General features: G+C 49.4%; 2 protein-coding genes across 2 annotated transcripts; both read right to left on the reverse strand.

The window, feature by feature from the left end:
* Positions 1–339: 339 nt before the first annotated feature.
* Positions 340–1,005, reverse strand: LOC116499605 (keratin-associated protein 5-2-like). Its single transcript, XM_032204360.1, has one exon. The coding sequence runs from the start codon at positions 1,003–1,005 to the stop codon at positions 340–342; it is 666 nt and encodes a 221-aa protein (XP_032060251.1).
* Positions 1,006–3,688: 2,683 nt separating this feature from the next.
* On the reverse strand, positions 3,689–4,288 carry LOC116499602 (keratinocyte proline-rich protein-like). The gene has a single exon (XM_032204353.1). The coding sequence runs from the start codon at positions 4,286–4,288 to the stop codon at positions 3,689–3,691; it is 600 nt and encodes a 199-aa protein (XP_032060244.1).
* Between the last annotated feature and the right edge of the window lie 7,254 nt (positions 4,289–11,542).

An 11,542-nucleotide genomic window follows, 5' to 3' on the forward strand; every position in this document is an offset into this window, starting at 1 on the left:
TTCCACCACAGGAAGGGTCAGAAGCAATTCAAAGGGATGAAGTAGAAAACACAGATACAAGGGGGTCATGAGCTGTACTTTTTATTGGCTCTGCATCTGCTGTGAAAGAACTGTGGGAGGTGAATTGATCACAGTGCAGGGTGTTTCATTACATGAGCCACCAAGATAAGGAACAGCACTTAATATTTCACACTGAGACAGTGGGTTACATCTTCAAAGCACGTTACAAGCAAAATGACAAGAAGAGTGGAAACCCTTGAGCGACACAGGACATGCCGAAAACTGGGGCGATGTTGCGAGGATGAGAAGTTTCCCGTTCATCCCCACTCCTCACATCCTCTACTTTATTTTCCGGGCCGGCACTTTGCAGACCTGCTGCTTCTGCTGGCTGGGGATGCACTTTGCTACAGGCACACAGCCTTGCTGTACTGGGATGGGGTAGGTGGGCAGTGGGCAGATCTGCGGCACCCGCTGCACCGGCTTGCTGCAGCATGGCTGGTACCCTGAGCTCTGGCGGGTCTCATGGCATCCTCCTCCGGAGGACGTGTGGCACCTCTCAGAGCACACCGACCTCCCGTAGCTGTGGCATCCCCCGGTTGAGCCGTAGCTGTAGGTGGGTCTCCTGACGCAGCTGGAACCACCACCTCCATGGCATGAACCCGAGGATGTGTGGCACCTCTCGGAGCACACCGACCGCCCGTAGCCGTGGCATCCCCCCGTGGAGCCATAGCTGTAGGTGGGTCTCCTGACACAGCCCCCGCCTCCGTGGCACGAATCAGCCGCTGTGTAGCTGTGGCACCGCTCGGAGCAGACCGGCTGCCGGTAGCCATAGTGCCGGTAGTTGTGCCCCCTCATTCCTTCCACACCTTCGCCGTCGCACCCCGAGGAGCAGGTCTCATAGCCGTAGCGAAAGGGCGTGCGCCGCGTGTCCAGCCAGGACCCTGAGGGGTCGTACCAGGTTGAGTTCAAGTTGAAGTAGGATTCCCTTCCAGAGGAGTATATCATAGTGCAGTTGTAGGGAAAAATCTGAAAAAAACATGAAGAAGCTTGTGTTTTCATCTCTGTTTTCATTTAACTTCTCATAAGCTACTTTGGTGTCCCATGCATAGTCCAGCTTTGCTTATCCTAAAACCCAGGATCTAAAGAAAGTCCTTGCTGTCACTCAGTATGTCCAAACCCTCTTTCTGACCTTACTCTTATTTTTTTTTTCCCGTCTCCAAGAACAGAGGCAGCCATATAGCATTGCAGCACATAGCGACATTGCTGAAAATCCTGAACCCAAGTCCCTCAAAGGCTTCTTTTGCGGCTTAGCCCACCATCCTCTAGCCCCTGTGTGAGGAGCACAGTCTAAAGGAAAGCACTAGTATGCTCGGTCTGTGACATCCTAAATCCAGACACCCATCCAAAAATGAACCCAGGTGCTCTGAGCTGTCTTACCCAATTCACAAGGAGAAGGCAGACGCTGAGTGGGGGAACAGATTGTGAGAGGCAAAGGGACCGAGCCCTTTTATACAGTTCCAAGTCTTCCCCTTGTAAATGAAACACACTGCAGGAACGAGGACTAAATTATTTATTGACAAAACATCCCCTCCATTTGGATGCTGTTCCCAGGACTTGGCATGTTCTGCTTGACTCATGATTCTTGATAAGTATCTTTTAATTATACCATAGTTACTGTGTAGTGCACATAAAGGACTCACAGAGTTTAAGCCACACGTAGTCTATATGAGGCAGGTAATATCGTACTTATTCACCAGCTCCAGAGGACCGAGACACCGCGTGCAGGCTGATGGGTGACCTATGAGTCAGGAGCCTCCATGTGCACAGCGTTATCACCCCGGCGTTCCCACTCTGCTACCCACGGGGAGCATTTCCAGGTGTCTGAAGCACAAACAGGGGTCTGGGAAGAGCCAGCACAGAGCCACTGAGGGCAAATCATGCTGATGGGTTTCGGTGATGATGATGATGATGATGTCGGTTCTGTGGATGGGGAGTGCAATGGATGGCGCTGCCTTGACTTTTGCAAGGTTTTCGGCAGTGTCTGCCACAGCAGCCTTGTGGTTAAACTGGTGGAAGTATGGCCTGGAACGGGTAAACTATATGGTGGGTTTAACATTGGCTGATGTTGGCTGACATCTTCATTAATGCCCTGGATGATGAGGTGGACTCAGCAAGTCCACAGGTGGCACCAAATTAGGGTGAGTGCCCCAGACTGCTGGAGGACAGGACCTGGGCAGGCTAGAGAAAGAGTCCTGTGGCTGGGACGGGTGAAAAGAAGTTTCGAAGACAAGAGAGACCAGAGCCAAGCTGGAGGTGTGAGGACTGAGCTGGCCTGCGGCCTTTCCATGGCAGGTTTTCTGTCTTAAGTAAATACAAATTATTTTTTTCCCCCTGATTTTCCTTGGGAATTGCTAGTGGGGATTGTTGGGGCTATGCTAAGGCAATACAAAGAAAAAACACTGGGTATTTTAATGTGCATAGTGAAAGGCTTTTCTGCTAAAGTGAGAGAGAAGCAGCACATTAGCAGCGTGTCCGTGGGGAAGAGGCTGACCCACACCTTCCTGCACCTAGGGAGAACATTCCTGGCATGCTCAGACACGCCTCACGTGCTGAGGCACACGCTTCATTATCCTGATTAGCACTTATATGAGGGACAGCCTCCCAGTGTGGTGTTACTGCCTAGCTAAAGGAGGTAATGGAACACATTGTGGGGCAAACAGTTTGTGCTGAGATCACTTACTGGAAGGGTGCGTGATGGGCAATAGTGAAGTCCACCCATCGGTCCTCTCATGGGTAACCACCATGGGGAAAATTTCACAGCACACAGCTGAGGTCAGCCTGGTGAAACTGCCATAGCCAGGGCTGAAGTTGTCATGTGTGACCTTGAATTTTGTTTTTAACTTCAAAGATATCCTTGTGAGAATTCTAATGACCTTTAATATCTACTCATTGTAATATCAGTGATATTATTGGTGGAAAAGAAAAAGGAACAAAGTGTCAACTAATTTTTGTCAATTTTATTCTTGAATACACAGGGAGAAAGTAAAATTGCAGGAGTCCCTGGTGCTCCTGCTATCACAGTGTGTGCCTTTTCCCAGTACAGTCCTGTCCCTGTTTAGAAACAACCTTGAAATCACAGTCCGCTGAAGCTGCAAGAAAAGGGGCGTCCATTGCAGGCTGCTTGCACCTCCTTGTTCTGGCTTTTCTTGCTCAGTTCATCCATCCCCTCTGCTTGCCTTCCCACCAGAGGGAAGAACCAGCAACTCCCAGCAAAGGAGGAGCAAAATGGGGTTTGGGTGATTAAAGCCTATTCCCTGGTGGGGGGAAGATCCTGGGAATTTCACAGAATCACCGAGTGGTTGGGGTTGGAAGGGATCTTAAAGCCCACCTTGTTCCAACCCCCCTGCAGTGGACAGGGACCCCTGCCCCCAGCCCAGGCAGCCCCCAGCTCCATCCAGCCTGGCCTTGGGCACTGCCAGGGATGGTGCACCCACGGGCAGCCTGCGCCAGGGCATTGATTTAAAGTGTCAGTGCCGGGGTCAAGCAGGGGATCACAGTCCCTGAATCCAGGGCGTGCAGAGCAGCAGCCAGAAAGCAGAGCTGAGAGCACCAGCAGTTTGAGCAAAAAGCGGGGCATCTCCGCACCGAGCAGCGGCATAGGGGGAACACGCTGGGGAGGGCCCCCTCCTCATTTCTTCTGCAGGCAGGGGGGCAAGAGAGGGACCTGTTTGTGCTGGTGCTGGCTGGGATGCTGCACGGCAGGGGGGCAGCAGTACTTGACGGGTGGGCGGCAGTGCTGGATGGGTGGGCGGCAGTGCTGGATGGGTGGGCAGCAGCACGGGACGCAGGGGCAGCGGTGCTGCAGTGGCCGGGGATGCAGCGGGATGGGCGAGCAGGGCTCTTGCACGGGGCACTGCTCCACTCTCCTGCGGGGCTTGCCGCAGCTCCCTGGATCCTCGCTTTGCAGTGGTGGCCGATACTGCTGCAGAGGCCGGCGGTGGATTTTAGTCGGGGGGCAAGAAGGCTGCACGGGGCTCAGCTCCACCCGCCGACGGGGTTTGCCAAAACTGCAGCGTTGCTGTGGCGGGCAGCAATTCTGGGGTGGGCAGGGCTCCGGCAGCTGGCAGGCTTGTGGCACGCTCTGGCAGGACCCCTCAACGTCGCGGCTGAGGCTGCCGGGGTCATGGCAGGGGGACAGGTCCGTGACCCCCATGGGGTTTTCGTGGCAGCCGCAGATGGAGTCGTCATGGCACAAATCCTGGTCATCCTCGCCTTTACGGTATTGCATCTTGTGGCAGAGATGTCCAAGCCCTCGGGGATAAAGTCTGAGAAAAAGAAAACAATGGAGTTTTTTTTATTGTTATTATTAATGTTATTATTTATTTATTTATTTTAATTGGCTCTTTCTATGAAAAAATGTTAGTAATCTGAGGCAGCAGAGGGAATCCAACTCACCCTGCGACTGGTGACAGACGGGCTGAGCAGGGTGTCCGAGTCCTGAGGACCGCGCTGGAGCCAAAAGCTTTTATATGCAGCCTTGCTCTCTTGGCAATGAGGCATGCCATGGGAATTAATAGCTAAGCAGTGAGTGCCACTTCTGCATGTATATTTTTTCTGGCACTTGCTATTGGATTAATCAGCTGCAATTAGCATCTCCCTCGCTGTAACGTCAGCTTAGCTCTTTGCATATGCATTGGCCATTAACTAATTTGTTCTCCCATCGGTCATGTTCAAATAGGCTGTTACCCAATGTCAGTCAGATGGGATCCTGGGATAAGGATACCTGGAATGCCGTGATGCTGACTGGTGTGTGCAAAAAGAGCCTCTCGTGGCAGTGGGAAAGTCACCTACAGGTCCGGGGTTCCTGATGTCCAGTCCCATGTCCCAGCACACTAGTGCCATGAAATGGGGTGTCAGAGCAGAGGTGGGTAAATAGAGACAGGTTTTCATGAGATTAAAACAAAGTAGAGAGAAATCTAGCATTAAAAAAAAAAAAAGCTTCCTGCAAAGTATTTTTTTTTAAGGAAAAAATGGAATAAGAAATAAATTATTTTTTCATTAATAAGTGATTGATTTTTCAACTCTATTTCAGCCTAAAACCACCCTGGCCAACTCTAAACCAGGAGTCTTTGTGTTCATGGAGCTGGGGTTTAACCCCAAGCCACTCTTTGGCCTTTTCACCCACAGCTGGAAGTCCAGTTTGGTGCTGCAATACCATGCTCGATGTAGACAAGAGGAATTTCCTGCCTCTCCATGCTTTGTGCCATGGCACTGTGGTCTGCGGCTGGCACAGGGGCTACATTCACCTATCATTCCTGCTTGAATGAAACTAGTAGTGGGAAAACCTTTTTTTTTTTTTTTTTTTTTTTTTTTTTTTTTTTTAATAATGCTAACTTTGTGAAACTGCCATGTCACTGCTGTGTCAAACCCACTGGCCTGCAGAAATAATAGGAAATTTCCTGGGGGATTCCCACAGCTCTCCCCTCTTTCACCCCTGATCTCCTTCCTGTTTGGCTGGGTGACTTTGGACCTCTCCCACGTGCATGGTCCTGGAGTACCATCACCTAATTGTTTGTACCCAGAGAGCCTTTGGCAGGCACCTGGGCACGGGGTCAGGCTGTGGTGGGTATGTCCTTTCCCCCATTTTAAGGAGTTAATTCCCTTCCAAGTGAGAAGTTTCTCAGCCAAGTGAGTGGGTACAACACCAAAAGCCCTTTTATGCTCTGCAAATCTGGAATGAGTACAACCCAGGGCACTGCTGACCTCACGAACTAACAACGCCAGGCTTTGTCAAGTGCCACATCCGCCTTCTGACAGTTCTGCTTTGACTCACTGTCCGTGGAGCTCCTCCTCTGTGCATTTCTGTGGATGGTCAAGGCATTTTTTAAATGCCAGCAATGTATCTCGCACAGCAGCCCCGGGCTGTCAGTGCAAAAGGAATTTCCATCCACTCACTCCGCAGCAGAGCTGTGGAAGAGATGCTCAGAGGTCTGTCCAAGTGGCGGTTGGGTTTGAATCACGGGGAAAAGCATGTGCAGAATTCAGGGGTGTGACTGCAGGGCGCGTGCTCCGCTGCTGCTGAGATAATTTATTCTTCAGCTACAGGAAAAATGTAATTGCCTTGCAGGAAGGCACAGGACTTGCATGTAGAGGTGGAAAAACCCTTGGTTAGGGGCCAACTAGGACTTTTGATTTATAGCTCGTTACTGCTTTCTTGCGATTATGGTGTTTCTACAGAACTTGGATTTTTTACATTAACAAAGATGTTTTGGAGTCACTTCTGTTCCCAAGGGAATCATGAAGTGCAAATATTTCACTTCTGAATATCACCTCTTAAAATGTGCCATATTTTAATAGAAACCCAAATGGAATTAGATAACATTTCTGAATCCTTCAGGCCAGACTTCCAATGGCTCTCTCCTTGCACCATCTGTTTTCAGATGAGACACTTGCTGGTCTATTTCACCTCATTGATAAGACATTGGGTCTTTAAGAAGCTTGCTTTAAAGCTCAGCAAATTTACTGGGAAGGATTCCATTAACAAAAAAGACCCTCAGCTCTAGCCTTAGGATGATACAGATGCTTCCATTGCAGACTGCACATCTTATAAGCAGGGAGAAGATAACACAACACTGCATAGCCTGTCACTTAATGCACTGACACCAGCAAGTGCTGCTTTTCCTCAGGTGAGAGGCTGACCCAAGTTCACTGCATATCCTGGGGTGCTGCCATCGGCAGCAGGCTGAATAGTTGAAAAATTCCCCATAATCAGAAACTAAGCAGATGCTAAAGAAGTCCCGGATCAGAGCTACAGCTTAAAAGGAAAAGATAAATGAATGAACAGAGACCAGAAGTTTGCAGTGTCATAAGCCACAGCTTTTATTGTCTTTCATGAGTAATTGGAGATTAAAGCAAGAAAGAAGAGCATGATATATCAACAGCATTAAGCATACTACACACCAAGAGGAAAAACTAACAGCAGGACTAATGCTTACAAAGGAAAATCACACTGTAGAAACTTCAAAGCACATTACAGGCATTTGGTGATTAAAGGCAAGTAAAGAAAAGGAGAGATCTGCAGTCTAGCAGAGGAGGAAGAGCACTTAGGGTCATATCCATATCCATATCCAAGGTGGAGTGAGCCAGGTGGGAAGCAGCAGGCAGTGCCGCAGCAGAGGAGGTGAGCACAGCCCTGCCTGCCTCATGCCCAGGGATTTAGTTGCCACAGCAGCCACCACCGCTGCCACCGCAGCAGCCTCCGTTGTTCATGGTGTAGCAGCAGGTCTGCATGGGCATGCAGCAGGTCATGGGGCAGCAGCACTGCGAGGGGTAGCAGCAGGGTGTCTTGCAGCACTTCGGACTGCTGTAGCAGCAGACGGTGTAGTTATTTCCACCGCAGCATCCACCGCAACCTCCGTTGGGCATGTTGTTGGTAGTGTAGGCAAAGCTGGAAAGCAACAGAAAGAGTCAGGCTGTGATCAGGAGCAGCATATTTGGAAATGCAGAAATCATTCATTGCGCTGCTTATGCTAAACTCAGATATTCTAGGAACTGAAACCCACTGTTGTCTTTATTTTTTTTTTCTAATAAATATTGCTTATAACTCCTGCCTCTGTCTTTTTGCTGCCATGTAGATGCTCACCTACTTGCACCAGTGCATCCCTCTGGGTAGCAGTGCTACCAACACGGTGCAGACAGTCCTGGGCCAGAAACATTCTCAGACCTTTTGCTCTGCATGGCCCTGCTGGTACCCCTGCAGCCTCTCCATCTTAAGGCTTTGAATTTGTCTCCATAATTCCCAGTACACTCTTCATAAAGACCAACTTTAGCCAAAGGTCCAATCTAGAGACCCATCTGTATTTGCTATTGTTATAAGATATCCATAGCATTTTTCTTTAGTGAAGAGGAAGGAAGATCAAGATGTTCTCACTTACCCTGTTGAACGGTGAGGAGAAGTGAAGGGAGGAGAAGATGAACGAATGAAGTGAGCTGGGCCCGGAGACCTTTTATAGTCCTGGGCACCATCCTATGTGGAAATGAGACAGCCATCGACCATTCAGACTTCCCTGTTTACTAACACAAACCCATACTTTTTAGCTATACGTGTCTTCAGCTATTTACTCTTTGCCTTATTATTTGTGATCACTACCTTTGTTTTGTCTCATAACCATTTAGCCTGCAGATAATCAGAGGGCTCCTATGAATACTAATGAATTTGTTCTCTCTGCAGCCTTGCATGGGAGCTAAAAAATGCATCCTTGCATCCGTTTGACGAATGCAGATGGTGACGGCCAGAGATGCTAAGGGACTTACTCAGAAGTGGCTCGTGCTGAATCAGTGTAAGAGCCCAACAGAAGCCCCCAGGTCATGTCTTTTGGGCACATGATGGGTTGCTTCACCGGGCTGGTGTTTGAGAGAAATATTTGGCAGATGTCATGAAAATAGGTATGCTTGTTACTAGTCACAGGACGTGCATGTGAGGAGGGAGTGAGAAGACCACGTGCTCGGGACATGTCAGGAGTCACGCCAGTTCCTGGGTCTGTCACCCGCACATGACTCTGCACAAGATCATCGTCCCCTCTTGCATGCCGAGAGCATCTTGGTGTTGTCCTTTGGCTTGCCTAAACTTCTGCAAATCCTCCAGCCTGTGGGTTCAGGTTTGCATGTGGGCATTACCAACACAGGCTGGACAAGAGTCCTTCAGTTCCTGCTGTGCTTTGCTTTCCACTTTGCTTCCCTGGGAACATTTTCTAAGACTCTAAAGTGAATTGGCCTCACTTCAGGATATTTTGCATTTTAATTAAAAAGTCAAGGGACTGCTTGTGCAAATGGTAATGCAGGGAGGCATGGCTCTGGGGCCAGGTGTAATGCAAAATAGCCTCAAGAAGTCCAGCAAGGCCAAGTGCATTCTCCTGCACCTAGTGGGAGTAATCTAACTGGGTACGGGTGGATTGAGAGCAACCCCATTGGAACAGCAGATTGGAACAGCAGGGCGAGGGAGGGGATTGTCCCCTTTTGCCCCACTCTCATGAGCCCCCCCTGCAGCACCATATCCAGCTCTGGGTCCCCAGCATGAGGCAGACGTGGGGCTGTTGGAGTGGGGCCAGAGGAGGCCGTGAGGTTGCTTGGGGGCTGCAGCACCTCTGGTGTGGGGCCAGGTTGAGAGCTGGGGGGGTTAGGCCTGGAGAAGGCTCCAGGGAGACCCCACTGCAGCTTTTGATACATAAAGAGGGTTATGACAAGGGGGATGCACTTTCTACCAGGGTCTGGAGTGATGGGACAAGGGGCAGTGTTTTTTAAGTGAAAGAGGGTAGGTTTGGCTTAGGTATTAGCAGGAAATCCTTCACGATGAAGGCGGTGAGGTCCCCTTGCCCAGGCTGCCCATACATGTTGCAGATGCCCTGGCAATGGTAGTGTTCAAATCTGGGCTGGATGGGGATTCCACAGCCTGATCTACAGGAAAGCTTCTCTGCCAGTGGCAGTGTGGTTGGACTGAGTGATCTTTAAAGGTCCCTTCCAACTCAAACCTTTCATGATTCTGTCATTTCAAGACAAAATGTCCCTCCTCCCTCCTTCCCTTGCATCTGGCTAAAATGCCCTTGTGTGCTGGAGCCCTGGCACTGATCTGACCTAGCTCTGCATGAGCTCCTTGGTCCTCACAAGGGTCATGGAGTTAAGTGGAAGGCAGAGACTCAGAAGCGATGCAGGAAGGGATGTTGCTCAGGTGGAACCATTTTCTGGAAGGGAGAGAGGGAGGCAGGAAGGTCAAGGTAAGGCAGAACCATGGGACACTCAGCCAGGGTGAATGAATGCTTATTTAACACCGGCCAAGGCCTCCCATTAACTTTGCTGTGGGGCTGAATGCTGGCAGGAACACAGGGTATTTGAGAGGAAGTTTTTACACAGATGAAAATTGCAGCTCTCATCTGATGGCTTGGGAACATTACTCTGAGAGGAGTGCTGCCTAATGAGAGGATGGTGGAGCCTGCCTGGTGAGTTCCCTGCTGCTGCCTGGCATCCTCCAGCATCCCCAGGGCATTCTGGAGCCAGCTGCTCCTGGCTGAGCTGCTGTCAGCCCCAAGGATGCTAGCAGGGACGCTGGTTTGCTTTCTGCACAGTGCAAAGGAACAGGCTGTGGTTTTAGTGCTGCTTCACCCCTGCAATAAATCCAGCCAGCTCCTTTCCATACTTTCCTGAATGAGAATAATTCCTTGAGCAAAACACTGGAGAAGTAACTTGTAATTGCAAGTCCTGCAGCCAGGGTAGAAGAACATGCATGGCATTTCCTCTCTAGCAGATCCCCTCTGAGGAGGCGTATGTTGCCTGCCCATGAGAACTGATCAATTTACAGGGAACTAGTGGGGCAGAAGCAAAGGGGACACTTCACTTGTGCCTTCAGCAGGGAAGTTCTCATTTGCAAATCCTGCAGCTGCAAGAAGGGAGGATCTAGGTGGGCACTTCCCATCTGTGTCAGCAATGTCCAGCCATGCAGGTGAACTGGATATTCATAGACCTTGGTGAGTGGACTGCAGATCCTAATGCAGAGAAGGGACTGACATGGGGTGGAAACGGAACTGGTAAAGGGCATTAGACAAAGACTGAGGACTGTAGCACATGTCTTGCATGCTGTGTTTTAATAAAATTCTTACTGATCCAGCCACTTGTTGAAGATGGTAGAGGCTTCTCACCATTTCTTCTGACCATTCAGCTCCAAATCTGACAACCCAGACGTTTTAGCAAAAGCAAGGCCTCCTTCTCATAAATGTTAAACTGCTTATAGGAACTCGCTAGAGGTACTTAAGTAGACCTATAGGTGGTTTAAATACATGGAGCTTTCCAAGTTGTGATGTGCCTGTCCCAGTGTTCCAGAAGAAATTCACATCCTTGTAAATTTATGTATGATTTTCATCCTATTTCTCTGTAGTTTTACAGTGAGAGTAGAAATGCTGATTGCACAGGTGCAAGACACACAGCTTATATTAGAATAGACTCATGCATAAGCTCAGAGCTGCATCAGGGATGCAATGATTATCTTTATGTGGTCAAAGCCCCCTTAGTCAACACCTTCTAGAGAGTAGTATCCCATTGCCAGAAGAAAATGCAAAAAGGATGTGATAGATGTGGTGATACACTCCAGGTGTACCAGCTAGAAATCAGATAACCACCAGAAGTTTTGCAGTCTCAAGAACTACAGGTTTTATTTCATTTTTTCAGACAGATTGAAGCAAAACAGTGATGAAAATAACATCCCACACACCAAGAGGAAAAACTAACAGCAGGACTAATGCTTACAAAGAAAAATCACACTGATCAGTGTGTAGAAACTTCAAAGCATGTTACAGGCATTTGGTGATTAAAGGCAAGTAAAGAAAAGGAGAGATCTGCAGTCTCCAAATAGAGGATGAAGAACATTTAGGGTCATATCCATATCCAAGGCAGAGTGAGCCAGGTGGGAAGCAGCAGGCAGAGCTGCAGCAGAGGAGGTGAGCACAGCCCTGCCTGCCTCATGCCCAGGGATTTAGTTGCCACAGCAGCCACCACC

This window comes from Aythya fuligula, chromosome 28, assembly GCF_009819795.1.
Source record: "Aythya fuligula isolate bAytFul2 chromosome 28, bAytFul2.pri, whole genome shotgun sequence".
Taxonomy (NCBI): Eukaryota; Metazoa; Chordata; class Aves; order Anseriformes; family Anatidae; genus Aythya; species Aythya fuligula.